Consider the following 27,373-nt stretch of genomic DNA (forward strand, 5'->3'; position numbering starts at 1 on the left):
TCTCTTTATTCTTTAACCCATGTATTATTTAGAGGTGTCTTGTTTAATTTCCAGATATTTTTGGATTTTCTAGCTATAGTTTTACTGATGTCTAGTTTAATTCTGTTGTGGTCTGAAAACAGATACTGTTATGACTTTTATATTCTTCTAAATGTATTGACATGTGCCCTGGCTTGGAATGTGGCCTGTCTTGGTGAATGTTCTGTGTGAGCTTGATGAAAATGAAGTAGCCTATAAATGTCTGTTCCATTAGCTCTTACTCTGTGGATTTGGAGGCTCTAGTTTGGTGTGCAGACACTAACTAAGGACTGTCTGTCTCCTTGGAGAACTGCCACATCTATTATCATGCAGTACTCTTCTTACCTTAGATAAATTTCCTTGGTCTGATGTGTCTGAGATTAATTATGCTTTCTAAGGCTTCTACTCATGCTTTTGATTAGTGTGGTACATATTTATATTTGCCTTTTTTTCCTAATCATGGGATATGAGTCTTTGAAGAAGCTATTCTTAGACAAAATAGTTTTTCTTACCACCTCCCATGTATGTGTGTGTGTGTGTGTGTGTGTGTGTGTGTGTGTGTGTGTGTGTGTGTGTAGGGGGTTGGGTTCAGAACCCCATAGAAGGAAAGAACACACCAGGTATTTGATTCCTTAAAGGTTTAGACACAGTGTGGGCAGGAGGGAAGGCGTAACTAAGACCGCAGCCTTTCCGAGCAATTGTAGTAGCTCGGAAGACCCAAGCTGGTCACAAATAGTTCAAGGAAAGGAAGAAAAATACCTCTTTCCTTTTCTTTTCTTTTCTTTCTTTCTTTCTTTCTTTCTTTCTTTCTTTCTTTCTTTCTTTCTTTCTTTCTTCCTTCCTTCCTTCCTTCCTTCTTTCCTTTCTTTCTTTCTTTCTTTCTTTTTTGGTTGTTGTTTTTGTTTGTTTGTTTTGAGATAGGGTTTCTCTGTGTATCCCTGGTTGTCCTGGAACTGGCCTTGTAGACCAGGCTGGCCTCAAAATCACAGAGATCTGCCTGCCTCTGCCTTCTGAGTGCTGGGATTAAGGCTTGCGCCACTACTGCCTGGCCACTTTTTTCTTTTAAGACAGGGTCTCTCTAGATAGCCCTGGCTGCTCTGGAACTCACTATGAACATCCAGCTGGCTTGAACTCACAGAGATTCCCCCAACCTCTGCCTCCTGAGCACTGGATTAAAGAAGTATGCTACTATGCATAGCAGAAAGATGGCTTGGCTGTTAAAAGCCAGGCTTACTACCAAAAAGGCAAGAAAAATGTCTTTTAGATGCAGGAGTATTTACTTTAGATGTGATTCGCCAAGTCAAGGCTATAAAAGCAAACAACTGCAGTTCGGGAGTATTGCTCCAAGTAGAGGAGTCTAGACCTGGGGTTGCAGAGAGCTGACATCTCCAGCATGGCTTCCAGCCAGATGATGCAACAGCGAGGCACTGTGGGGAAAACTATCTAGCTTCGGAGTGGACCAGACTTTCTTTTCCCTACTCTTGTCAGACAGCACCAGTCAAAACTTTCATCAGCATACACCTGACGTGTGGTTGCAGGCTAATAGATGCAGTTGGAGATGTGCACTGGCGGTGGGCCAGGTAACACAGGCTCCCTGAGTACATAGAACAGTTAAGTTATGAGATTTCCTGGAACAGCCATTTCTGTGAACAAATAATTCCCTCTGACAAACACATTACAGGTTTTAGGTCATCATGAACCTGTGGCTTTAAGTTATATCACTGTGCATTTAAACAAAGTACCTTTACTTAACACAGTGTCATGTTTTAGCCCTTTGTTTCCTTTCGACAAATATAGTGGGATTGGTAATTGTGAGAGCAAGAAGCAAGACTTGAATTCATTTAGAGTTAAATGTGACCTTCACCCAACTATTTAGTCTTCCCACTGTACTCCTCATTTACTGTGCCCAGCAACGACAGAGAAGGCAAACAGAAAAGAGAGAGCAAGCAGGCGAATGTTGCCAGTGCTGTGTCAACAGAGTTACTCACTTTGGATTCTCATCAAATAAAATAGCGTTGGATCATAAGCCAAGGTCAGTCAAAGAAATGGAGGTACGCGTTTGTCATTTTACAGAGCCCATCTCCGCTCTCTGGCTCACCGATGCTTTGACTCTGGGCAGAGTTTCTTCATCACCTTAGACCGCGCTGTTCTCTTTTGTGAAGTGGACGTCATAGTGAGCCCAGAGAGCGGTAGTTAGGATTAGAGACGTGTTTGAGAGTCGGCCACATGAAGAACCATCAGTCTAATACTGTTAGGACTGAACCTTTTATTATTTGCATTTCCTGGGACATGTGCTCTCACTGAGACAATTCAGAGCAGGTCTTCACTAGGGTGGCCTTCCCTGGGGGCCCAGTAGGGATGCAGTGCTCCTCTGGCAGCCCCAGCCCCTGTCCCAATGTCCATCATCCTCCTTATTACAGGCCCAAAGAAGGGACTATATGAATGGGCAGGGGAAGTTGCCTTTTAAAAATTGTTTCATTATTTATAACAATTTCAAATGACCATTGTAAATAATGATATAAAAAAGAAAAAAGGAAAATGGAGGAAATATTAATCCCATTTTTATTATTATAATGAAATACCAAAGGCAACTAATTTTATAAAGAAAAGAGGTGCATTAGCTCACACTTCTAGAGATTTGGAAGTGAGGTACCAACACCCCTAGAGAAGACTTCATGGAAGCTGGAGTCACAAAACTGGGAGGGATAAATCCCTCTCCAAGCAGGAAGCCAGAGATTGCTGGGTCCCTTGCAAGAGCATGTTCCCATGTTAACGTAAGTCTTCCACTTGGCCTACCTCTTAGAGATCCCACCACATCTGCATTGCCAGACTGAAGAAGTCTAGGCAGCGCACTAGTCCCCAGGGAACACTCAGGCCATATGTTAACTGCAGCAAAGGGGTGGAGGGAGGTATTGGTGCTGTGGACTCAGGAAGCAAAAGCAAGATGATTGTAGGTTTGAGGCCAGCCTGGACTACATGGTGAGACCTCATCTAATAAGCAAATAAAAACTTAATCTTCATGAAAGTTGATTTATATAAATATTTCTGAATGAATCAGCACAGCAGGATGAAAACTCATGAAGAGTTCTCCAATTTCATCATTAAGCCAAAAACCTAGTCTAAATAAACACTTAAAAAGTAAGATGTGTACCATAATTAAATCTGACTTATGCTAGAAATGCAGAAAATCAAGGTCTTAGACCATATTTACAAGTTAAAAGGATTTTTAAATCACATAATCACCTCAGTAGATGCATAAAAAGCATTTGACAAAAGCCAACATGGTTTCTTAGTTTTAAAATACACTCAAGGGCTGGTGGGATGGATCAGAAGGTAAGGAGCCTTCCACCAAGCCTGATGACCCAAGTTTGATCCCCCAAATCTACATGGTGGAAGGAGAGAACTGACTCCTGAAAACTGTCCTCAGACCTTCACATGTATGCTGTGGCACACATGCAAACACACACGCATGCTTGAGAACACACACACACACACACACACACACACACACATTATAGTAGTAGTAGTAATAATAATAAATTTGAAATACACTTAACACATCAGGAACATAAAACCTCTTTGACCTGAGCAAATATAAAGCCCACAGCTAACCAATACGGTGTCACAAGCCTTTAATCCTAGCATTCAGGAGGCTGAGGCAGGAGGACTGTGAGTTCCAGGCCAGCCTGAGCTACATAGTGAGACCCTGTCTCAAAACAAAAAAGAAAGAAAGAAAAGAAAATGTATAGCTAACATCATGTTTGATGCCTGGAACCTTTCCTCCTGAAGCCAGAACAAGGGAGGGTTGTCTACTCTCACCACTATTGCTGGAGAAAACGCCAAGACCAAGACAGCTTACAGGAGGAAGGGCTTCTTTGTCTTATGGTTCTAGAGGATAAGAGTCCACCATGATGGGGAAACACGGCAGCAAGCAGGCACAGTGAAGAGCAGGAAGCTGAGAACTCACATCCTCGACCACACGCAGGAAGCAGAGAGAATCAACTGGACAAAGGGTGCGGCCTTAAGCTCTTAAAGCCTTCCCCCAGTGACACACTTCCTCCAGCAGGCCACACCTCTTAAGCCTCCCCAAACAGCACCATCAAGTACTCAGTCTCCTTTTGCAGCCTCTTCTCCAGCAACATGTCTGCCTGCATGCCACCATGCTTCCCACCATGATGATAATGGACAAAAGCTCTGAAACTGTGAGCCAACTCAGTTCAATGTTTCCTTTTATAAGAGTTGTCATGGTCATGCTGCCTCTTCACAGCAACAGAAACCCTAAGACAGCTCCTATCTCAGATACAGAAGTATCAACTAAACAGAAATCCAAGCTCTGAATAAGACAATGTTCTGGCTAGCTTTATGGCAGTCTGACAAAAGCTAGAGTTATCTGAAAGAGGGAACCTAAATTGAGAAAATGCCTCCAGAAGATCCAGATGTAGGGGGTTTTCTTAATTAGTGACTGATGGAGGATGGCCCAGCCCAGGGTGGGTGGTGCATGCCTATGCCTTGGGTTCTATAAGAAAGGCGTAAATAGCCATAGGAAGCAAGCCAGTAATCAGCATCCTCCATGGCCTCTGCATCAGCTCCTGCCTCTAGGTTCCTGCCCTGTTTGAGTTCCTGTCCTGACTTCCTTCAGTGATGAACAAGGAAGTGCAAGCCAAATAAAACGCTTTCTTCACCAACTTGGTTTTTGGTCATGGCGTTTCATTGCAGCAATAGAAACCCCAACTAAGACATAGAGTTAAAACTACAAAACTCTTAGAAGAAAATACAGGTGTAAACCTTCATGACCTTGTATTTGACAATAATTTGTTTTATATATGATATGTAAAGTAATGCAACAAAATGAAAAATAGATACATTGGACTTCATGAAGATTTAAAACTTTTAGATAGATGTGGTTGTGCACATATTTAATCCCAGCACCAGGGAGGCAGAGACAGGTGGAGTTCAAGGCCAGTTTGGTCTACACAGCAAAGTTCCAGGTCAGCTAGGGACCACATAGTAAAACTCTGTTTTAAAATAACAATAAACTTTTGTGCATCAGAGGACAGACACATCAAGAAAACAAAGAGACAACCTACAGAATAGCAGAAGACACTTTTAAGTCCCCTATCTGGTAAGGGTCTTGTACCCAGAACATATAAAGAACTTTTAAAATTCAGCAATAAAAGAACTCATTTGAAAACAGACAATGGACTTGTAAAGATGCTTCTAAAAGACAACAGATGTATCTCCAGCAAGAACATGGTGCTTGAGTTCATGATTCTTAGGGAAATGTAAATCAAAAGCACAGCAAGGTCCAACGTCATATCCAGCAAGATTAAGTGCTGTGGGATGGTCTTTCTGTGTGCTGTGAATATGTGTTGTAACCACTGGTTAATAAAGAAGCTGCTTTGGTCTATGGTAAGACAGGTTATAGCCAGGCAGGAAATCCAAGAGAGATACAGGGAGAAGAAAGACAGGGTCAGAGGAGATGCTGCAAGCTGCTGCCGCCTGGTCCACAGACCAAACAGTTTGTAATTAATCTAAGCCTCTGTGTGTTTATTTAGGACCAAAGGGCTGCTGGTCACAGGAAAATAGTTTTAAGATGGACAAAACAAGTGTTATCAAGGATACAGCATAAATGAAACCCTCTTGCACTGCTGACAGGAATGTAAGACAGTTCAGTCACTCTGGAAAGATTTAGCAGTTCCTCCAAGGACTAAACACTGACATGTGTTGTAGCAATTCTACTGTTTTGTATTCACCCCAAAGAACTGACAGCAGAGGCCTGAGCTGACACACACCATGTTCACTGCAGCATTATTCACAAGAGCTCACATGTAGAACCACCCCACAAGTCTATCAATGATGAACAGATTTGTTTGAATGTGGTAAGCACAGAATATAAAGTGTTATTCAACCATGAAAAAATGGCGTTCTGATTCATCCTACCACATGGATGAGCCTCAAGGACCAGAGAGTGAGAGAAATAAACCTGATGGAAAGGAAAAATACAATAAAATTCCACTTATACATGAGTGGACTTAACAGTCAAGCTAATCAAGACAGAAAGTAGAAGCTTAGTGGAGTGGGAATGAGGAGTTATTACCTAATGTTGACAGTGTGACTTTAAAAAAAGGGTTTAAACAAGAGTGGCGATGGCTTCACAACACAGTAGATGTAATTAATGCCGCCAAACTGCACACTTACACAGGTAAACATGAGCCTGGCGTGGCAGCACACACCACTAATCCCAGCACTTGGGAGGTGGGCATAGGAAGAGCAGGAATTCAAGGTCAACTCAACTCAGCTCCTTAATAAACTCAAGTCCACATGAGATTCTGACTCAAAAAATCAGTACTAATGAACAAATTATATATATATATATATATATATATATATATATATATGTATATATAATGGATTTTTAATATTTTAAGATAATATAATAACCTTATAATTATATATTAGACGTAACTTACATAAAAACATATTATATATATGTATGTATATATCCAAGTGTGCAATTTGTATGGTATGTGATTTATATTTAAAAAAAAAACTTTTTATAAAGAGGAAAGCAAAAAGGAACAAGCTCTCAAGCTATGGAAAGATATGGAGGAACTCTGGGGTATACTGCCAGTGAAAGAAACCACTCTAAAGAAGTTTTAGGAGATGCTCATGGCATCTGGAAAAGGCCGAACTATAAAGATCAATGGTACCCAGGCCAAGAGGATGAGGGTGGGAAGTGAAAGGGTCTGTTTAACCCTGGGTGGTAGACAGAGGACATTATGCCCTTCCAAAACCCACAGAACTGTGTGACGCATATAAACTATGCACATTATCAATATCGGCTGCCACTTGCAGCAAATGTACCTCACTGATGTTAGTAATTAGAGATAGTTCGTGTAGATGGAGAAGGGTATGTAGAAACTATTTTTTGTATAATTTTTGTATTTAAAAAAATATATAGTTTTAAACTGCAGTAACTATAGAGAATATAGTGAACTTTACTCTTCTCTCATGGTTTAAAACCTATCACTTTAAACATAAATTATAACTTCCCATTTCCAATGCAAAGGAAAGAACGCTGGCTCTTCACCTTTGCAAATAATTTGGCACCAGTCCACTTCAATGCTCTATACAGCTCTGTCCTATGTCATCTCTCCACGCCCAGAATTAGTTCATGACCCGAATTTCTGTTAAGTACATTCATCCCAATAGCCTCGGAAGATTCCAAATCCCCAGAAACACTTCTCTAATTTATGACTAAATTCCAATCTAGTTATAATTCCGAATTATAGTGGCATCAATATACAAACTGCCCTGCCACCTCCTTTCATTTGCTGTATTTGCTTTTCTGTGAGGTGTCACTGGATCAGTGTGTTTTGAACAAACACAGTTCTCCCAGGTGCCACAGTCAACACAGAGGACAGAAATGAGAACCAGACCGTCAAGCAGGAAGGTGGCGGGGTCATTGAAGAACAACTGTTCAAGCCCAATGTGATGGTGTGCACCTGTTATCCTAGCAGGTGGGAGGTTAGAGCAGGAGGGCAAGCTCAGGACAGCCTAGACCACATAACAAGACACTCTCAAAATCCAGAACCACCTTGCTCCAGTTCAGGGTTTAAACAGTCTGCCCAGCGCTCCTGTCTTCACAGGCACACTGTCTAATTCTTTACAAACTGTTACCTTGGTCTTTTCCAGCTTCGTCTACGTGTTGGAAATCTTTTAGCATTTGAAGGTTACACAAGCCCTCTCTGCAACAATGACTAACTTTCTTGGAGCCATTCTTGATGAGGTAGTCCATCAGGGCGAGGGATTTGTACACATGGCGCCAGTTCTTCCCATGATCACCAAGTCGTTGCCACAACATGTGCATGATCTCTGAGAGGGAGACCGCGTTGAACGTCATGTCACTGATGGCTAACATCAGCGAGCTAGAGGGACCCCAGGGGTCATTGGAAGTTGCTTCTCGGACTTTTATTTCCGCCTCTGAGTAATTTTTCATGAAGTTTTTCACTTGCCTTCTGAAAGCCATAACTAGAGTGAGTCTGAGGGTGAAGGGCAGTGAGAGGGATGGGACCGGAATGACTGGTTTATAGGGCTCCTGACAGGAGATCTGTCCCAGGTTCTGCCGGTCTCAAACACAAATGACTCATCTCCACATGACAAAGTATCGATTTCCTGCAAAGGAAGTGCAAAAAATGTCTAAGTTCCTTTAAAAAAAAAAAAAAAACAACAACAACAAAATCTCTACAGGAGACCAAGTAGTCTGAAAAAAAAAATCTTGATTTAGTTTCCAAGTAGCCTGTCTAGGGAGGAGGGGACTATATAGATGTTCTTAGGATGGGCATAGGAAAATCCCTCACAAGGTTGACCTCCACTATTCAAAGAAATGTAGGTAGTCTATTTGTTCCTACACATTCCGGCAGAAAATATACAATGAGTATAAAGGCTTACACAGAGAGCAGACAAATGAGTGTTTAAGGAGGGATTTGCACCCTGCCACCTCTTAACATATTCTGCTATTACAGGAATATCGTGTCCTGAAATGATTTAAATGGTGGTGAAAACAGTGTGAGAACCTCCTAGTACCCTAACCATCTTCCCTCTAGAACTACAAAGCACTAAATCAAACCTACATAGATTCTACTTTCTTGTCCAGGGAGTCGGCACTAAGACAAGAACTTCGGCCTCCTTGGGCCTACAACTAATGCACAGTACCCAAAACCGATATTTCAGCCTAGATGAGGCTAGCAAAGTAGAGAGGGGTTTGGTTACTTTCTTTACTCATGTTCAGGAGAAAGGCGTGGAATTTAAATTCACCAGTGTCAAAGTGATGGTATTCCCTAAAATCTGCAGTGGCTAACATGTGTCTGACAGCTTCCCAAATACATCCAAAAGGAAGGTTTTTAGGTTAATTAAAAAAAAAATACTTTAAAACTTAAAAGGGGTATGCAGCCCTGAGAATCTGCAGGATGCTGGTGACTTACCAGTTTATAATTTACATGAAACCGTTCCTTTCCTCTTTTTCATTACTCTGCAGGAAGGTGAGTCACTTAGTTTGCAATTCCTCTAGTGATTCACCTCCGACAGCTACCAAGGCACTGTGCCAAATTGATTTCAAGCCCTGATGAGCATCCAGACCCAATGAAGCCTGGATGAACTATAATCAGGTTTTACTATCGAAGCTGCACACATACAAAAGAAAAAAATCAAATCCATAACAACTGTTTGTTATTTTTAGTTTTGTTGTCTTGGCCTCCTCAGCTCCTAGCTCATGCCTGATTAATTTGTGTATTGAAGGAAGACATAATCTTCAGATGCATGGTAAATGAACTATAACCTTTTTTTTAAAAACAGGAGATCATTAGCCCTTCTGCACTGCCCCTTTTTGATAAAAACCCAATGCACTCTCGAATAAATGAAATATAATCAATTTAATTACTATTGCTCAGAAAGAGAACACATCTATGAAGAAAAAGAGAAGTGTGTGTCTGTGACTTTCTGAATGTCTCCTTTGCATCCTGAACACAAGCATTTTGTCTAACTTCCTCCTGCAGCAAAAACCTGATTTATAACGTTTCAATAAGCTATTAAACTTTTCGATTTCTACTGTCCTTTTTCCCCCTCTACCAAACTCACTCATCGCAGAGCTGCACTGTATCACTGGCATAGAACAACAAATATTGATCTGTGTCTTCACAAATCTATTTTTTAAAAAAAAAAAACTGTCTTAGAATCATAACTTGCTGGAATTGAACAGTTGTTAAAAACCTTTTGTTTTTATAGCTACCTATCTATATTTTGGAAAGACTGTGTTCATTATTCAGTTTTCCTATATTCTTTAAACTGCATCCTTAAATTTTTAAAGTGTTTTCTTAGACAAATTTTCTTCTTCCCCCCACCAAAAAAATTAGGAGCTTTCTAACCCAAAATAGTAGTTTATAATGGATGTGCCCAACACCCCGCCAAAACTAAATACTCTCCCAACTGTTACAAATGCCCCAAAGAAAAAAGTCTAGGTAGCTAAATTAATATCACTTACTCACATATAGTGACATGAACACATAATGAGCCACCATTCTACCATAAGGAATTCAGTAATTGGTGTCAGTTGTAAATAATGTGAGCTTATTATGTTTTAGACACTCAACTGTAGAGAGATGCTGTTTACTCATACCCCGAGGTAACCTAGAGATTGTAATTAAAGTCATGTGCTGCCCAGGTGCTTCAGTCAAGGATGTCATACAGGACTGTGGCCACACAGAATTATATCCCCTAGCGATGGCATAGCCATCTTAGTTTGGGTAAGAACATTCTATGTTTGTGCAGACCTACTAGTGTCCATCTCAGAATGTGCCCCTGTCATCAAGCATCTCGTGACTATATGGCATCTGAGACAAAATCAGTGGCAAAGAGGCAAACTTCCACACTTGACTCTCAGTCATCTGGCTATGCACGTCACCATCACATTGAGAAATAAGAAGGAAGAAGGCAATTCATGCTCCAGATTCATCATCCCTCTGACTTCCATGTCTCCGTAAAGGTCATCCTTTCCAACACCCAATTGATTTCCTTCTTGGCATTTAGATTTCTTTCATGACATTTAAATTAATATGTACTTAACTACTTGTTGTTTGGTTGTAGCAAATAACACCAGACTAGAAGCTCCCAGAGGGCAGAGACCTTGATCTGACTGTCTAACTACTGTATTCCTATACCTAAGGACTACCGAGCCACAGTGGGGATCTGGGACACACGTGAGGGGTGAACGACCAAATGACTGCATGATCCTGCTTTGCGAAGTGAACAACCAAATGACTGCATGATCCTGCTTTGCAAATAACCTGGAAATGATCCCACAACTTTCTATTTCAAATATGACATTAAAAAAAAAAAAAATCTGGCTCCTGTAATTGTCATGTATGTAAAAGCCTAGAATTTGAGCAAATGTTTTCGAAGCAATCAGCAAATATCTCTTGAGAGCTATTTATTCGGTTTGGTGAAGAAATGTAAATCATTGCGTTCCCTATGGTCAAAAACTTCCTGTTTAGCTAAGGAATTTTCTTGATTAAACATTTCTGAAGCACACACATGATGAAGTCAAATCTGTCTCTCTCCCTCTCATGAATGTGTGTGTGTGTGTGTGTGTGTGTGTGTGTGTGTGTGTGTGTGTGTGTGTGTATGTGTGTGTATGTGTCATGCGCACCTGGCCTGGAAGTCTCTTGGTTTTCTTTTGTGATCTGCACGCTTCCCCAACATTGTTCCTTCCCTGCCGTTTTTTGTCAGAAAGGTGACGGGAAAGCATTTGTCAGGTGATGTTAGACAGTGATCCACAATCCCATACAATTTCCTTGAGGCCAGTTGAACTGTGGAGTTTTGCTGTGGTTCCAAAAGGCGTTGCAGTGCCTGTACCGTCCATTACAGAACACACGCAGTGAGGGGTAGGGATACTCTGAGCCACAAACCCCACCAACATATTGGCCACAAAAACTTGTAGATATTTGGTACAGAGGTTATAAATGACCTCATTTCAGTTCAGATTTCGCTACTAGGTGAAAAGGGGAAACTGTTCTTCGAAACTTCAGATTTCACAATCGAAAACAAAGGACTGAAGAACTAGAGGGACGGGCTGGAGAGATGGTTCAGTAGTTAGCAGCACTGACTGCTCTACACACAAAATAAAAAGAAAAGAAATCTTAAAAAACAAAACCCTAGAGGAACTACCCAAAGACTTAGGACAATAATAACAATAACATCTAAGAGACCCTGCACCCAACGGCATCTCTGCAAAGACACAGTTGAGACAGGTCTAGCAAGAAAGCGCAGTTCTTGTTCATTTGGGTTCTGCCTACAGACTTGAGTTTGGCTCAGGAGGAAATCGGTTCTGGCCAGTATTGTTAATCAAACCATTACAGAGAATATTTGTGGCATTGAAAAGGGTTACTGTTTTGATGGCAAGAACTCCACACTGAAAGAGGCAGAGAAACTTTCTGAGCCCTTTCTCTGTTCGGTGATTTTCCCCAAAGCTTATTACATGGCAACCTCCATCCTAGGCACCGAGGGGGTGAGGAAAACAGATGCACCAGGCACAGTCCCCACCCTACCCTCCTTAAAGAAATGGCTACACCACAGCTTTGGCAGGTGTCGCCTCAGGGCAGTTAGGATCCAACGGCACGGATTTGAGGTCCATTCCCCAATCAATGACATCCGAGTCTATTTCCCTCATTTACAGCATAAAGAACACCACCGCATTGGGTTGTGGAGAGGAAGGCAGGCAAGGATTTGGAGAGACTTCTGAAAAATGGAGGGTGGAGTCTGAGGGAGTCAACTTCCACTAGACGGGGTCTTTCCTGGCACCCCGTTTTTTTTCAATTGGGGGTTCAGAACAGTGAGTCAGGTCACTGCGTCACACAAGAGACCCAGCCTGAGACTGCACAAAAATGGACAGTTTCCTCGGATGGAGAGGGAACGTCACTGGGACATTTCTGGAAGGTGAGAGGGGCCGCATGGTATCCGGTGGCAGCGGCAGCCTCAGAGTCCTCCGGCCTGGCTGTCCTGTGCCCTGGGCTGAATGGGGGCGACAGGAAAGTTAGGCGGGAAGACCACCGGCTTCCCTCCACCCACTCTCTGGTCCACACTAGGGCTACTATGCAGCAGGCCCTTCGGTCACCTACCTGGGGACCTTTTCCCCATCAAAATCAAACCCCACGCTCTTCGGCCTCCCCAAGGAGACCCAAGCGCGCCCACGCCGTTGCCCACTTCCGCTTCCTTGCTTCCGCTTCCTCACTTCCGGCCCCTTAGTGCCCACCACTTGCAGAGCCTCTAGCCAGGTGTCTCCAGCCGGTTCATTCGTCCTGATTGGAGAGGATCAAACAGATCGAAGGCAAACGGCCTTGTTATACGATCTCGGTCACTGGCGCGGTTCTGATTTTGCTTTCTAGATTTTTACAATTTGTGTTACTATTGTAAATGGACCAGAAACGCCATCCTCCGAGCACCGACTGCCACCTCAAGACGTGAAAGCGGCTAATAGCCTCGAGGTGTAAACCAGTGTATCTAATGGTCAGCGATGAAGTCGCTCCAAGGACAGCTCCAGGTCTCACCGAGGGCTAGTCTTTGATGTATTTAGCCCGTCAGCAGTGAGGACACGCTTTGTGCCAGGCAGGACGGACCCAGAGATAAAGCATAGCTCCCTGCCGCATGAGTGTACAGGCTAGCAGAGGTGACAGGCGCAGTCATCGAAGATTGTGACAAGATGTGTATTGCATAATGAGAGAGGAGAGAGCATCTAATTCTGCCAAGGTGTATTTAAGGGCAGATTTCACAGAACACTTTACATCTGAATTAAACCATGAAGGATGACAGGGAGTTCACAGGGTAGAGGAAGAAGGGGGGCCTCAGAGACAAAGGATGGATCGTGTATAAAGACACAAAAGCGTGAGCACTTATTATCTCAGTAAAACTGCAAGTCCTCTAGTCACCGCGACTGTAGAAAAAGCTGTTAGTAGGACAACAGTGGGGGAAAGTCAGTGACAGGCAAGTCCCAGAGAGTCTCATCCCTAGGGACACTGACAGCATAATTGAGTCCATGTTTTAAAACGCGTTGGTTTTAAAATGAAATTTTAACGAATGAAATTTTGACGATGATGGAAAGACTCAGAGGGTAGGGAAAATACTTAGTAGTAAAAAGTGAGGTTTGATTGTTTTTACCCTCCACAGCTTCAATTATTGTAACAGCCAACGTTATTGATACTGACATGTTGATAAGGAAGTAAAATATAAAATCCTGAGAGGTCGGAAAGAAGTTGGTGTGTTTGAAATATTACTTAACTGGAAATAATATAATTAAGGTGTAGCCAGAAGCAGCCTGGGAAGGCAGCCTGGAAAACAGATTGTCTGGAGCCTTGGATGTCATTCGAAGATATTTAGATTTTATCCAATGAAGTAGTTGAGGGAATAAATGAGAACCTTATACATTACATTATAATTTACATACATCTTATGTACATTCCAAAGATCTGCTAAAATGGGTCATTATCATCCTACTTTACATACGAGTAACTGCATTCACTATTATTAAGACTCTGCTGTGGGCCAGTCACTGTGCTATGCATGCAGGGAAATCGTAGTCTGAGCAAAGGCACCAGCATAAAAAGTCGCCATGACAAAGGCAGCCGTAGAGTGCAATGGGAGCAAAGAAAAGACTTCCTGGAGCAGGAGAGCTTGTAGGAGTACATAAGGACTGTTTAGGATATCCACTGCTTTAACTGGACCCTCGACCCTAATCACTGGTGTCCTGCTCTGTCCTCACTCCCCCAATCTAAAAACAATCTTCCGTCCTTGATTGTGAGTTCCATTGAGATTTCCACTCACCATTCTATTTGCTGGACTTGCGAGGCCAGAGATTGCAAAATTTTGGGAAGGTTGGGGGGGGGGTTTCCCAAGACAGGGTTTCTCTGTGTAGCCTTAGCTGTCCTGGAACTCGCTCTGGAGACCAGGCTGGCCTCAGACTCAGAGATTTTCCTGCCTCTGCCTCTCGAGTGCTGGGATTAAAGGTGTGTGCCACCGCCGCCACCGGCCTGAGATTGTAATTTTTAAAAACTATTCAGTGTTCTCTTTCTAGAGTGAATGTCTTCTGCATGTGTTCAGAAGACCTGAAAGGGCAGAATGCTGTGGGGATTCTGGGAATAAACGGAGAAGGCCCTGAGACAGAAATACAGTACTTCCTTCACCACAGCTCCAAATTCACTCTCAGTTCCCCACAATCAACTATAACCTAGAAATACTAAGTGGGTAATTCTGACAAAAAATCATAAAGTTTAAATTCAATGCCACTTTGATAGCATAATGCTCTGGATGTCCCGTTCCATTCCACCTGGGACCTGAAATGTATGTAGGTTGTATGTACTACCTATCCATGGGTCATGTAATGGCTATCAGATGGCTTGTTGAGTCATGGCTGTGCTTTGTTCAAGTAACCACAAGGTATCCTAAATCTGCTTTACAGTGCCTGCTCCTCTAAGGCTACTGCACTATGCCTTCTCCTCTCACTTCCTGCCATCAAACAGGCATTGTATTTAAAAAAAAAAAAAAAAAAAAGTGAACACAGTACAGTGAGATACTTTCAAGAAGCCTCATCACTGAGTGCTTTGCCTGCGTGTACATCTATGCACCGAAGAGTGCCTGGTGCCCAAGGAGGTCAAAGAAGGAATTGAATCCCTTATAGCTGGAGTTCCAGACAGTTGTGAGCCACCACGTGGGTTCTGGGAACCAAGCCTTGCAACGTACCTCAAACTGTCCTTAAACTGATGGCAATCCTCCTGCCTTGGGCTCCCGAGTTACAGTTACACCTGTCTGTTGCTAAACTTGATAATCACTGTCTGTGTGCAGAGTCCAGGGGTCCCCTGACCCCTCTCCTTCACTAAGCCACCATCACTCCCACCTGGACCGCTACAGTAACATCCTGGGCAGTGCTGGGCTGCTGCTTCTCCTTCTCCTCCTCCTCCTCTTCCTCCTCCTCCTCCTCTTCCTTCTCTTCTTACAGAAGTGGTCTCAACCTGTGGGCCATGACCCCTTTGGCAAACCTCTGTCTCTAAAAATATTTACATTGCAACTCATTACAGGAGCAAAATTACAGCTATGAAATAGCAATTAAAATGATTGTATGCTTAGGGGTCACCACGTGAGGAACTGTGTCAAAGGGCTGCAACATTAGGAAGGTTGAGAACCGCTGCCTTACAGTATAGTGCTTGTTATATAAGCCTTTCCTGGAACAATATAAATATCTGTTACCCCACATTCTCACATAGGGGCCAACAACAGACCAAAATAAATATTCTGCCCAAGTTGAGCTTGGCGAACCTGTGAGTTCATGTGGTTTACTTATAGCACTGGTTCTCAACCTTCCTAATGCTGCAACCCATGTTGTGGTGACCCCCAACCATGAAATTATTCTCATTGCTACTGTATAGCTGTAATTTTGCTGCTGTTATGAATCACAGTGCAAATATTTGTGTTTCCCCGATGGTCTTAGGTGACCCTGGTGAGAGGGTTGTTTGACACCCCGAAGGGGTTGCAATCCACAGGTTGAGAATCGCTGACTTACAGGCCCATGAGTGAGGGGTTACTGACAGAAACATGCGCCCCCACCCCTTTACCCACCCCCGAAACAGTCTCATTACCATGACTTCCCCATAGCTGCATAGATGGAATTCCCCCTTTGATGAAACGCTCATCTTCTGAGACCACATGCAGCTGGGGCAGCATCCATACAGCTCAGGGGACAGGTGCAGGAGTGAACAACTGGACCCTTCTAAGGGCCATCCCTGCCCCTCATTAATGCAATGAAGAAACACCAGTAAGTTAGGTGTTGAGGATTGCTTGCCTGTGATCACAGCTGCCCTGGTTAAGATGGCCATGACTGTGAGGCTCAAAGGACAGCGTTCACAGGACAGTCACGGGGAATCCTTGAGTAATGCCAAACTCAAGCCAGCTCTCCTTACACTCAGTTCAGAGTCTCCCACTGGCTCCCATTGCACTTAGAATAAAATCTCAAGGCATAGCCACAGCCAGCCAGGCTCTGCCTGGTGTTCTGCCCTCTTTGACCTGTGAACCCTCTTCTCTGCCTGATTCAATGTGGCGAGTTCATTCTCCTCCTGAGGCTTCACAGCTGCGGGTCCTTGTTCCCCCAGATCTCCACTGGGCTGACTTCCTCAGTGTGTGGCCTTGTTTCTGCTTTTACCAGAACGTAGTGTCCAGCCAGGTAGGGCAGTGTTATGATCACCTACAGTACATTTCTAGCCTGCCTCTAGAGCCATGCATGGAGAAGGTGTCCAAACTCAATTGAAGGACTGAATGTCTGAATGCACTCTGTTGAATCAGAAGTATGTATTTTACGCAAAAATGAAATGAAGCACAATTGCATATAAACTCTGTTACAAAAAAATGACCCTTCAAAAGGAGTTGCTGGATTTTTTTTTTTTTAAAGCAAGTGTGGTTTTTAAGGAAATTGTCTCCGTTGAGGATAAGTGGGATTTCACACATTCCTGAATCCTCCCAATGACTTGCTTTTTTTTTTAGTATCTCCTGATGGCGATACTGCTGATGCTGAAATGCAGATGTCCTCACATCAGGGTCATTATTCCTAAGCTGTGACTGGTCCTCCTTCAGTCTCAGAGCTGTGGTGAAGTAAAACATTGAAGTGGCTTCATCCCTAACCTGTGTGCTATCACACTTGCCGGTCAGCCAGTACTTGCTAGCAAAATTAATTCTCTTTGGGGTTCTTCAGCTCTGTACTCAGCTTCTTATTTGTAAGAGGAGGGATTCTGTTCCCTGGGGAACAGTACCCTGTGGGAAAGTAGCTTCCACATTAGGGTGCATGATGAAAGCCCCCTGAGAGGTTCTGGATAGAACCATTCGCCATTGTCCCTTCTGGCTCCCACCCCAGCCATGCAAGTGTGGTTAACCTGTAGCATGCTGTTTGTTGCCTTGGGAACTCCCACTGAGAAGGATGCTGGCCAGAAGCTCTCAGAGCTCAGAAACTTGGCAGCGGAGCTTTTTAATGTAATGATGGAACCCAAGAAAGTCCTTAGATCACAAAGGCGGGACCCTGACGCCAGTGCTAACTGCTGTAAAAGCAGAGACATGTTCCCTTTAAAATTCTCTGTAATTTGAAAATAATGGGCATCCTGTTCACAATCAACTTAGCTTTAAGAAAATTGTACAGACTTTATTAATAAGAAAAGGGGCTGGAGAGATGACCCCGTAGGGAAGACCATGAACTGCTTTTGCAGAGAACCATGTCTGGTAACTTGCTACGGCCTTGTTACCCCAGCTTCAGGAGATCCAGCAGTCTTCTGGTCTCCATGGGCCCCCACATTCATAAGCACAGACCTACACGCATATGCACATAATTCAAACTGAAATAAAATCTTTTTAAAGTGCCTTTACTAGAGAGTTGGGGGCAGCAAATTACTTCTTCTAGCTCACTTGATGAATATTTACTGAGCACCTACAATGACCAACGTAGCTTGCCAGCTCTATGCCAGGCTTCTTTCCTATTTCAGCTAAAATGCTTGATTAAGCAGCTATGGTAACACACATCTATAGCCCCAGCACTTGAGCAGGCTGGACCCATCTTGAGGCTATGGCAAGAAGTTAGAGAATTCCAGGTATAGCCTGTGCTACATGACATAACAAAACCTGTCCAAAAGAAAAAAGTGAGCAATTATAGTGAGAAAGAGGTTAAAAAGTAACTCTTCAGCAAAGTTCCTCGTTTAAAGAAGCAATGAGATAACCCCCTCAGAGGCAGGAATGGAGAATAAGTTAAAATTTTAGAACTTCGAATAGAGAAAACTCCCCCAAGGATTCATGCCAGCGAAACCCCAATATTTGGGCCCGGCCTCCAGACTCTAAAGGTGTTGCTCAGCCAATTTGAAAAATGTCTCGTTTTTATGCAGAAGGTGTGAGAACAAAGAGAGAGGAAGACACCACTGTCAGCACAGGCTGCAGGTGGCGTGGGGGGCAGGGCAGGTTAGAACTACCAAGATCAGAACTAGGAAAGCTGGGGGAGATGATGGATCCTAAACCATCAGTCGCTGTGGGTCCATCTTGCTCAAGAGAATGTGAAGTCCCATGGGTGTAAGGAAAGATCCTCGCTCGTGATAGTGGCAAACCTGGGCTTAGAACCCCTAGCTCACTGGCTGGTTAACTCAGTGGGTTAGTGCATGTGGCAAACAGAACTCCTCACTCGGAGAGTCTCCCTCCCCCTTTCTTCTTTCTTGGGTCAACATTTATTTTAATCACAAGCTAAGGGTTAGGTGATAGACTGGATACACTAAGCAAGCAATTTCTCTGAGGTTTTAACATTGCAATGGACCAGGGTGACTTGGACTTTTTCCCAGCCGCCTTTGTGTTTCTCTGGATGGAGGGATTGAAGCTAGCTAGGGCTTCCCTTGAAGCCAGCAGCAGCTTGCTAACGGGCCATATCCAGAATCTGAAGTTATCTCATGTGAATAGGAGCGTTGGGGGCAGGGGGGTACTTTTAAAACTGAAACATAAAAAAGCATACGCGCGTTTCGGTGAACCTCTTGCCTTTTGCTGTGACTCTAGCAGCAAGAAAACAAAACCACATAATCTAAGGCTCACACCCAACTCTGTGCAGCTGGGTGTCTGCTAGTTCCTGTGTGGTTTGCCTACAGACTGGCTGGGGGTAGCTTGGAGGGAGAGCAAGAGGCAGGGAGGAGGAAGCTGTTCTGATGGATCTGGGGCTCGCACCCTGCTACAACGTGGTACTCAGAAGCCAGCCAGCACAAGGCAGAGCTGTACACTGAAGCGCAGTAATCTTGACATTCGGATGCAACTTCCCACTTGCAAAAGGCGATTCCCATAACTCGTCAAAGCCAAGATAGACACTCAACCTCTTCGCTTCCAAAAGGTATGTCACGCCGCGTGGGGGCACACCCTCTAGGAACCTTGAGCATGTTAAGGTTCTGTTCTCTGTGAACCAAATGAATCAAGTAAGAGCTAGTCCCAGTGCTTTTCTAGACTTAGCTGTTAAAACTTCAGTCTGCCAGCCCAGGTCTCATCCACATTGCCTGTGTTGGTAGCGATAGGATTCAACTCCTGTCAAATGAGCTAGAGAAGACTCGATCTTTACTGGGCTTGTAGCAAATCAGAACAAGTCTGGAAAAGACTTTGGATGTTGGAGTCACAGAAGTAAAAATCTCCCTCCAACGGGGAAGGTTCGGCGTTTAATCCAAGTTGAGGAGTGGGAGGTGGCAGAGACTGAGCATCAGTGACTGGAGCCCAGAGTCTGAGGTCAGGAACTGTCTCCTGCTCAATTCCTGCACCAGTTCAAACTGCTGGTTCTGACGGCGTTTGCTCCCTTTATGTCTCTTTATTAATAGTTTTGTGGCATCTTTAAGGCCATCTCTAGTTCTGCTCCCGTCCCCATCTGTTCCAGAATGTGAGGAAGGGACGCAAAGACCAGGTTTCCACCAGCTTAAAAATGACCGTGTCTACTTACCTCAAATGCAGCCTCGTTAATAAGGCATATATAACCATTTGCATATTACTATAAGTACATATCCGTAGTCAAATTAAAGGGGGCTGCTTAGAATCTAAAACACCATAGGGAAAAAGCAATCATGAGCTCATGGTGCCAGAGGGTGCCAACATGGTGCCAACAGTTTTTGTCATAAACTGTTGATTCTTTAGTGAGTTCCTTTTCTTTATTTTTTCCCCTTCATTTTTGATTTCAGAATGCGGTCTCCTTTAGTGACTCGCCATGGCCTACAAATCTTGATGTTCATAGGCTAATTTTAGAGAGGTCCTACTTCAAAGAGCAGTCACTATTAAGTAAGCAGTCACTATGAAGTAGTGTCTTTCCATGCGTAGTTTTTAAAAAAAATCTTCAGACTTGTAGCATTTTTGAGAACTTTTGTGTGTGTTGTGTTAGGATTTTCTGTAAAAAGGAGGCAGCCCCACATCACTGAAGAAAACGACCCTATTAGACACAACTCGGAGGGTCTCCCACATAGTGAGCTGTAATCTTATTCTCCCTAAATTGTGATAGCTTTCATCTTTATAAATGGCTTTACTGAAGCAGAGGGGAAGGAGGTGATTGATCTATTCAATATGAAGGGATGTCCTCTGTTGCTAACAATAGCTTCCATGTCTTAGCCCTTCAGTTGTTTTATATCCACCTCATAGGGACAGCATAAAAATAAGAGTTAACGTAAATACCACGTACCTCAGGGAAAGGCGCTATGAAAATGCATGATGGGAACATTATTATTTCTCTAAATCTTGATCACTTTCCTTCCTACCTCTTGTACAAAACACGTCTCTTGCTGCCCAGAGCAATCTCTTTTGGACCCACTGCCTGGGGGAAGAGCTGCTGGTGATCCTGATTTCCATGTATTTATTGATTCCCAGAGAGTAACACCCGCTGGTGTTGGTGGCTTAAAGGGCTCATGTCTGAACTTGAGCAAAACTCACCCCTTTTCCTGGCTCTCAAAAAGTCTGTAATTGTTCACAAATATGCCATTAAGTGTGATTCCATTGGGGTTTCTTCACTAAGTCACAGTTGCTGCTGGGTTGATTCAAGGGACAGAATCTTCAAGCTCCCATGAAGCAAGCTCAAAATCTGTTGAAGGGAGGCAGCCAGGAGGCTCAGCAAACAAAGATGTTTGCCACCAAATCTGACATGACACCCTGCGTTCAGTCCCCGGGACTCACATGGTAAAAGAAGAGAACCCATTCCTACAAGTGTTCCTCCAACTCCACAATCATGCCGAAGCATGTGGTGCATATGTAAATAATGATATAAAATAATAATAAGCCAATATTTTTAAAAGTCCAAGAGTAGCCGCTTAGCATAGTTATTTGAATCAAGAGGTAAAATAGTTTAGCCCCATTTTGTATAACCAAAGTCTTTGCTCCTCATATCTCTTTATATAATGAGGCACCTCAATCCTGTGTGTCTCTGCCTTTTTTCCTTCATTATTATATTATTATACTGCTGGAGAATTTTCAGGAAATCACAGCTTCATTCAACAAATATTTTCCTAACATTTATTGAGCAATTGTTTTGGGCCAGGACTAGTGCCACACCCTGCACTAAGGTGACAAGGACTCTTAACAAAATTCACGTTGGGTTTCAATAGACTTGAGCCAATAAGGATTCGGTAATATTTAAAAGTCATTTTCTTTCTAAGTGTACAAGCATAGTCAAAAGTTTTAGAGAATTTAATGAAATTGCAACAGCACACACAGTGATAGAAATGACTCACGAGGAAAGTGAATTTCCATACAGATTTAAGCAGGGCCTGGTGGCATGCGCCTGCAGTCCCAGTGCTTGGGAAGCAGAGGCAGGAGGATTGGTGCAAGTTCAAGGCCACCAGACCCTATCAAAAAAAAAAATTGCAAATTTAATGAAAGTTGAAGCGCTAAGCACGCCCCACTTAGGTTTACTAACATAACCTTTTCCGCGCTTGCTCTGACTGCTGTGTTCCTCTCTGGATTTCTTGTGAAGTCACAGCTGAATGACAGTTGACTCCTGAATAATTCAGTTCAGGCCCAAAAACAAGAACATTCTCTTATATAACCACAATGCCATCACTATGGCTACGGAAGTAGAAGACCTTAATATCTACTACCTAAAGGCTAGTCCATATTAACCTTCCCAATTTTTCCCCCAGCTGTCATCTATCCCATTATTTCAAGAAACCAGAATCCAGATTATCTCTCTATTCAACAGGGGATTTTTTTTTCCAGGTTAGGCCAGTGATCTTGCAGAAATGCCCCACATTCTGAATTGGCTGTGGCCTCATTGCTCATCTGTCGCTGTGCCTCTTGCTTTTCACGTGAACACCATGTTAGGACTAAAAGCACATCGAAGCCGGGCGGTGATGGCGCACACCTGTAATCCCAGCACTCAAGAGGCAGAGGCAGGTGGATCTCTGTGAGTTCGAGGCCAGCCTGGTCTACAGAGCTAGTCCAGGACAGGCTCCATAGCTACAGAGAAACCCTGTCTCAAAAAAACCAAAAAAAAAAAAAAAAAAAAAAAAAGCACATCAAGATGGGTGTTTCCGTTCACTTCTTTACTCTGTGTGTACGTGTGTGGATGCACATGTAACAGCACAGGCGTGGAACTCAGAGGGCAACTTGTGGGACTCAGAGCTCTTCCTACCATGTGAGATTCAGGCATTGAACTCAGGTTGTCAGGCTTGGCAGCAAGCATCTTTACCCATTCTGGCCAGCTCATGTTGAGATTCTGGTTGGACGTTTTTTCGTAAGGTGCCATGGGGTGCTCCATACTGCATTGTATCAGGAGGCACATCATTCTAGATTGTTCCACCATTCACAATGCCAAGTTTGATCCTGGCTCTGGCCATTGATTTTGCTCTGGGGATTTCTCTCTCTCTCTCTCTCTCTCTCTCTCTCTCTCTCATTATAAAAGTACTTGTTTCTTTTTACAATTAACAAGGAATCGGAGGGGCTGACACTTTGGCACTGTGCTAACGTCCTGTTCCCAACTGCTTCCATCTGATGATTTTTAGGTCCTCGTCTTTACCTAAATCAATATCGCATCGGTGCTCATATCTGTTTTTAAGACACTTTGAAGATGCATGAGACATGCACTAGTGACAGACTGGAGGTATCTGAGTGCCTAGACTCACATAGCAGTAATAATAATGTTACACTCCCTGAGTACTTGCTGTGGAGCCAAACAGCCTAAATCTGAGCCCAGCCCACCATTTGCTTGCTGGGTGAGCTGAACAAAATTCAGTCTCTGTTTTTGTTTCTGGAGCCTCACAGGGAGAGTAATGAGGGTACTCTTGGGGTTGTCAGAGGATTGAATAATTTGTACAAAACAGTGTGTTGGTGGTGGTGTTGCTGTTACCGTTACTGCCTCCTGGCTAATCTGTTTCTCTGCCTCTCCTATTGCTTGTAAATGCCACCTCAGGACCTCACATGCCAATCTAACCCTTCGCAGGCATTACATTGTTTGCTTCTCCTGGAGCAGCCAAAAAAAAGCACTAGCGATATCGTATCTTCACGTATGGGAAAATTAAGGTGCAAGGAGGTCAGAGTACCTCACATGAGGCCACCCAGAGCAGAGCCAGGGTTGGATCCCAAGCAGTCTGATTCCAGAACATTCTCTGTGATGACTGGTGTGGAAAGAGGAATGATGGGCCAGAGGTACGTGGAAAGTAGCAAAAAGGGCCACCCCATGCTCAGGGCTGAAGCTGAAAATCTAGCGTGGCTACCCAAACACATTGTAAGCTTTGGTCTTTCCAATAAGAACGGCATTCTGTGAAGCATAGATTGGTATACCGACAGCATTTGCATTGCTTAGGACCTTCTTCAAGGAACATAAGAACCTGGACGAGTGGGAAGGAAGAAGAACTAGCAGGCAGGGAGCAGGAATGGAAAAGACAGAGGAGTTATGAGACCTCAGAGCCTCAGGGCAGAACATGATATTTTGATAGAGTTGGGAGGGGGGAGTCCTTCTCGTTTTTTCACATTGCTGTACTGTAAAAGATTTTAGCACTAAAACACTGGAGTAGAAACCTTGTCCAATTCATAAAGGCCACACTGGGTTTCCTTGTAGGAAGATGGATATCTGCTGTTGGTAGTAATGCTGGCGGCTGGTTATCTCAGGCACTCAAGACCTTGCCTACGTCAGTCTGCGTCTTCAGAAACACACAGTTTTATCCAGAAAAGGCTTCCCCAGCTAAGCATTGGTCTCAGCCTTTCATTAGCATTACAAGCCCTTCCAGGGCTATGTCGGTCTTATCTGCCCCTTAATTGCCATTACAGAAGGCTCTCAAGTGTAGTTTTCTAAAGAGAACAAAAAATAAGTGAGTCAAAGGAATCCAGCCTTCGTCATGCTTTTATGCATTCCTAGGGCCATCATTGCTAAGTTGCTTCTGCATTTTCATGTTTTTTAATGAAAAGCAGTCTAATTGATCAATTGATCACAAAGAATACTTTTTCATTTGTTTTGGGCTTTCCCCCACTCCCTCCACCCATCAGCCTTCCAGAACCACGGGCTTACTGTGTCAGCCTACACATGGTTTATGATTTGAGTCTTCTGTCTAGTGCTTTATGGGAAAATCGTAGACACAAACTGCTGAGAAATCTGTGGGAAGTCAGTCAATAATGAATAGATCATTCACTTGTTAAGTACGAATTTCAGGAAGAACTTAAATAACTAAGACTTATTACCAGGGGAGAACATGAATGGGGGAGAACCTGGTTGATTGGTAATGTGAGATTTCTGTTCATCGTTTTAAAGTTGGAGATTTTAGTCCTCGGGAAAGGGGTGAAGTGTGAAGTCAAGGTGAGGAGATGGTTCAATGGGTAAAGTGCTTGCTCGAGAAGCATGAGGCCCTGAGTTTGGATTCCCAGCTTGTCTGGTTCGGCAGTTCAGATCTGTAATCCCAGAGCTGGGGTGGCCGAGGCAGGAAGATTCCTGGGACTTGCTGGCCAGCCAGCCTAACAGAATCAAACTTCAGGTTCAGTGAGAGACCCTGTCTCAAACTATGTAATATAAATGGGATAAAAAGCAGTTGATAGGGATGGAGAAATTGCTCCATGGTTAAGAAATGACTGCTCTTCCAGAGGGCCCGAGTTCAATTCCCAGCAACCACATGGTGGCTCACAACCATGTCTTATGGGATCTGGTTCCCTTTTCTGGTGTGCATGAAGATAGGTCACTCATATACATAAAATAAATAAATATATATATTTTTTAAAAAGCACTTGATAAAGGCACCTGATGTTAACCTCTAGAAACCACATTAATGTCTGTACACACACACACACACACACACACACACACACACACACACACACACACACTCAACTGAAAAACTTCTCTCCCCCTACATAGAACTGTTACCAAAAGGTGGGTTATTGAATCACTAAGTGGTTGCAGCAAGCAGAGCTCAAACATACATTAAAACTAGGAAAACTGGCAAATTTCAACCTTATGTGTCAATGTTTTAATTGCCTATAAATAACGCTGATACCCACAGCACCAAGTTCTCAGTGGTGGGAGGGGTGAGGGAGGGGAGTGTTAGGGGGTGAGGGGCTGAGTGGCCATGCTACACTCAGCCTCCTACTCCTTCACACAGATTTTTCCCTAGTGTCCATTCATATAAGCCCAACAGGAACATTTCTCTAGATTTATTTTACTCTGAGCCCGACGGGATTTTAAAAACAGGTTTCCGCACACTATCTCATTTGATCTAGGTAAGGTCTTCTAGGCGGATAAACCACATATCTTACCTTGAACCTTGCAGAGAGGCAAAAGCAAAGTTTAAGTGCCTCACTCAAGGTGATTTGGCCGACATCAGCCGGGCCTTACACTCTTCCCACATGTTGTTTGAGGCATTCCAGTTTCCTGTCACAGGAACCCTTCCCAGCTTCTGCAGACCTGTTGGCTCTACCTAAGAGAACCAGTTGCTTGACCTTGAGCAGGTCACAACTTTCCTCGGTGGGCCTCAGCTTCCTCTGGTCAAGGGAGAGGTCATAGCATGCATTCTCTGATGCCCTCTGGTTTTCTGTTGAGAATTAAGGATCCCATCGGGAACGGATAGTAAATGACTCTTTTTGTTCTATATGGCAAGACCCCTCAACCCTTCCCTGTAAGTCTTGAGAGCTGTCGTCTGTTTCTATCTTGATGGATTCCTTTGCAAGATCCAAATCTTATTAGGAACAATAAATATCAGTAGTGCCTTTGCAGGCCACTGTGTGTCATTCTGCTGGGCACTTCATTTGCTGCAGGGCTATTTTCCAGCAATTATCTTCTGACCCCCGTGCTCTGTAGCACACTATTTTATTATCCCTCACGGGCAGTTCAGAGTGCAACATGGACATAAGTAATGCTGATGGACTTATTTAGAGCTGATAGACCCTGTCTTCCTAAAGAGGTTGTTCTTTTGGAAGGACACAATGCCTTCCACATGATTTTTCATTAAGAATTATATCCTTGGGGCTGAGACGATGGTTCAGGTTAGGAAAAGGCTCACCACACAAACCAAAGGACCTGGGCTTGGATCCCTAGGACCCACAAAAAAAAAGATTAAGTGTAGATGTGTGTGCCTAGCATCCTGGTTCTGGGAAAGAAGAGATAAAAAACCCATAAAGTTCACTGGTTAGCTGGTTTTGCTGAATTAATGATCTCTAGGCTCATTGAAAGACCTTGTCTCAAAAAATAAGATGAAAAGCAACTGAGGAAGACACTAACATTGACCTCTAGCCTACACACACACACACACACACACACACACACACACACACACACACACACTTGCTCAAACCTGGACATGTTCATCCCTGTCCCCTGCCACATACACATCCTTTAAATATCTCTAAAATGGACTAGGCAGTTGAAGAATCATGAGCTCTCTTCTCAAAAGCCCCAAGACCAAAGAAGGACGTAGAGATCCCTTCCCCAAGGGCTATTGGCACAGACAGGCTGGCTAGCCACAGAGGTGACTGCCTATATTTGTGATTTGCCATTGATGGTGGGAAGTCAAGGTTGTGTTTCTCAGTCATCCTGCTTTTTAAAGTTTCTAACTTGACTTTAGGCTGTGGGGTCATATCCACATCTTCCGAATAAATCGGCATATAATTTGTACCGTGCCAGGTCCTTGGACTGTTGGAGATAACACTCCACCCTACAGGTGTGGGGCTCCTGGCTGCTGTACTCTATTCTCAGCCTCTCAGGTGGCTCAGGGTGCCTCATCCACCGGCCTCTGTCCTTGAACAAAGTGTCACTGTTCTTTAACCCAACTCACAGGAGATTCTGGAAGATTCATGCATGACTGCCTCAAAAGCTTTT

The 27,373-nt window shown here is 43.6% G+C and overlaps 1 protein-coding gene across 1 annotated transcript in view; it reads right to left on the reverse strand.

Annotated features, from left to right (window-relative positions):
* Positions 1-8,047, reverse strand: part of Enthd1 (ENTH domain containing 1) — a 105,909-nt gene extending 97,862 nt beyond the window's left edge. Inside the window, exon 1 of the mRNA XM_036207527.1 lies at positions 7,699-8,047. Coding sequence (XP_036063420.1) covers positions 7,699-8,047 — 349 coding nt within the window. The remainder of the gene's footprint in view (positions 1-7,698) is intronic.
* Positions 8,048-27,373: the final 19,326 nt, after the last annotated feature.

Source organism: Onychomys torridus, chromosome 16 (genome assembly GCF_903995425.1).
Source record: "Onychomys torridus chromosome 16, mOncTor1.1, whole genome shotgun sequence".
Classification (NCBI taxonomy): domain Eukaryota; kingdom Metazoa; phylum Chordata; class Mammalia; order Rodentia; family Cricetidae; genus Onychomys; species Onychomys torridus.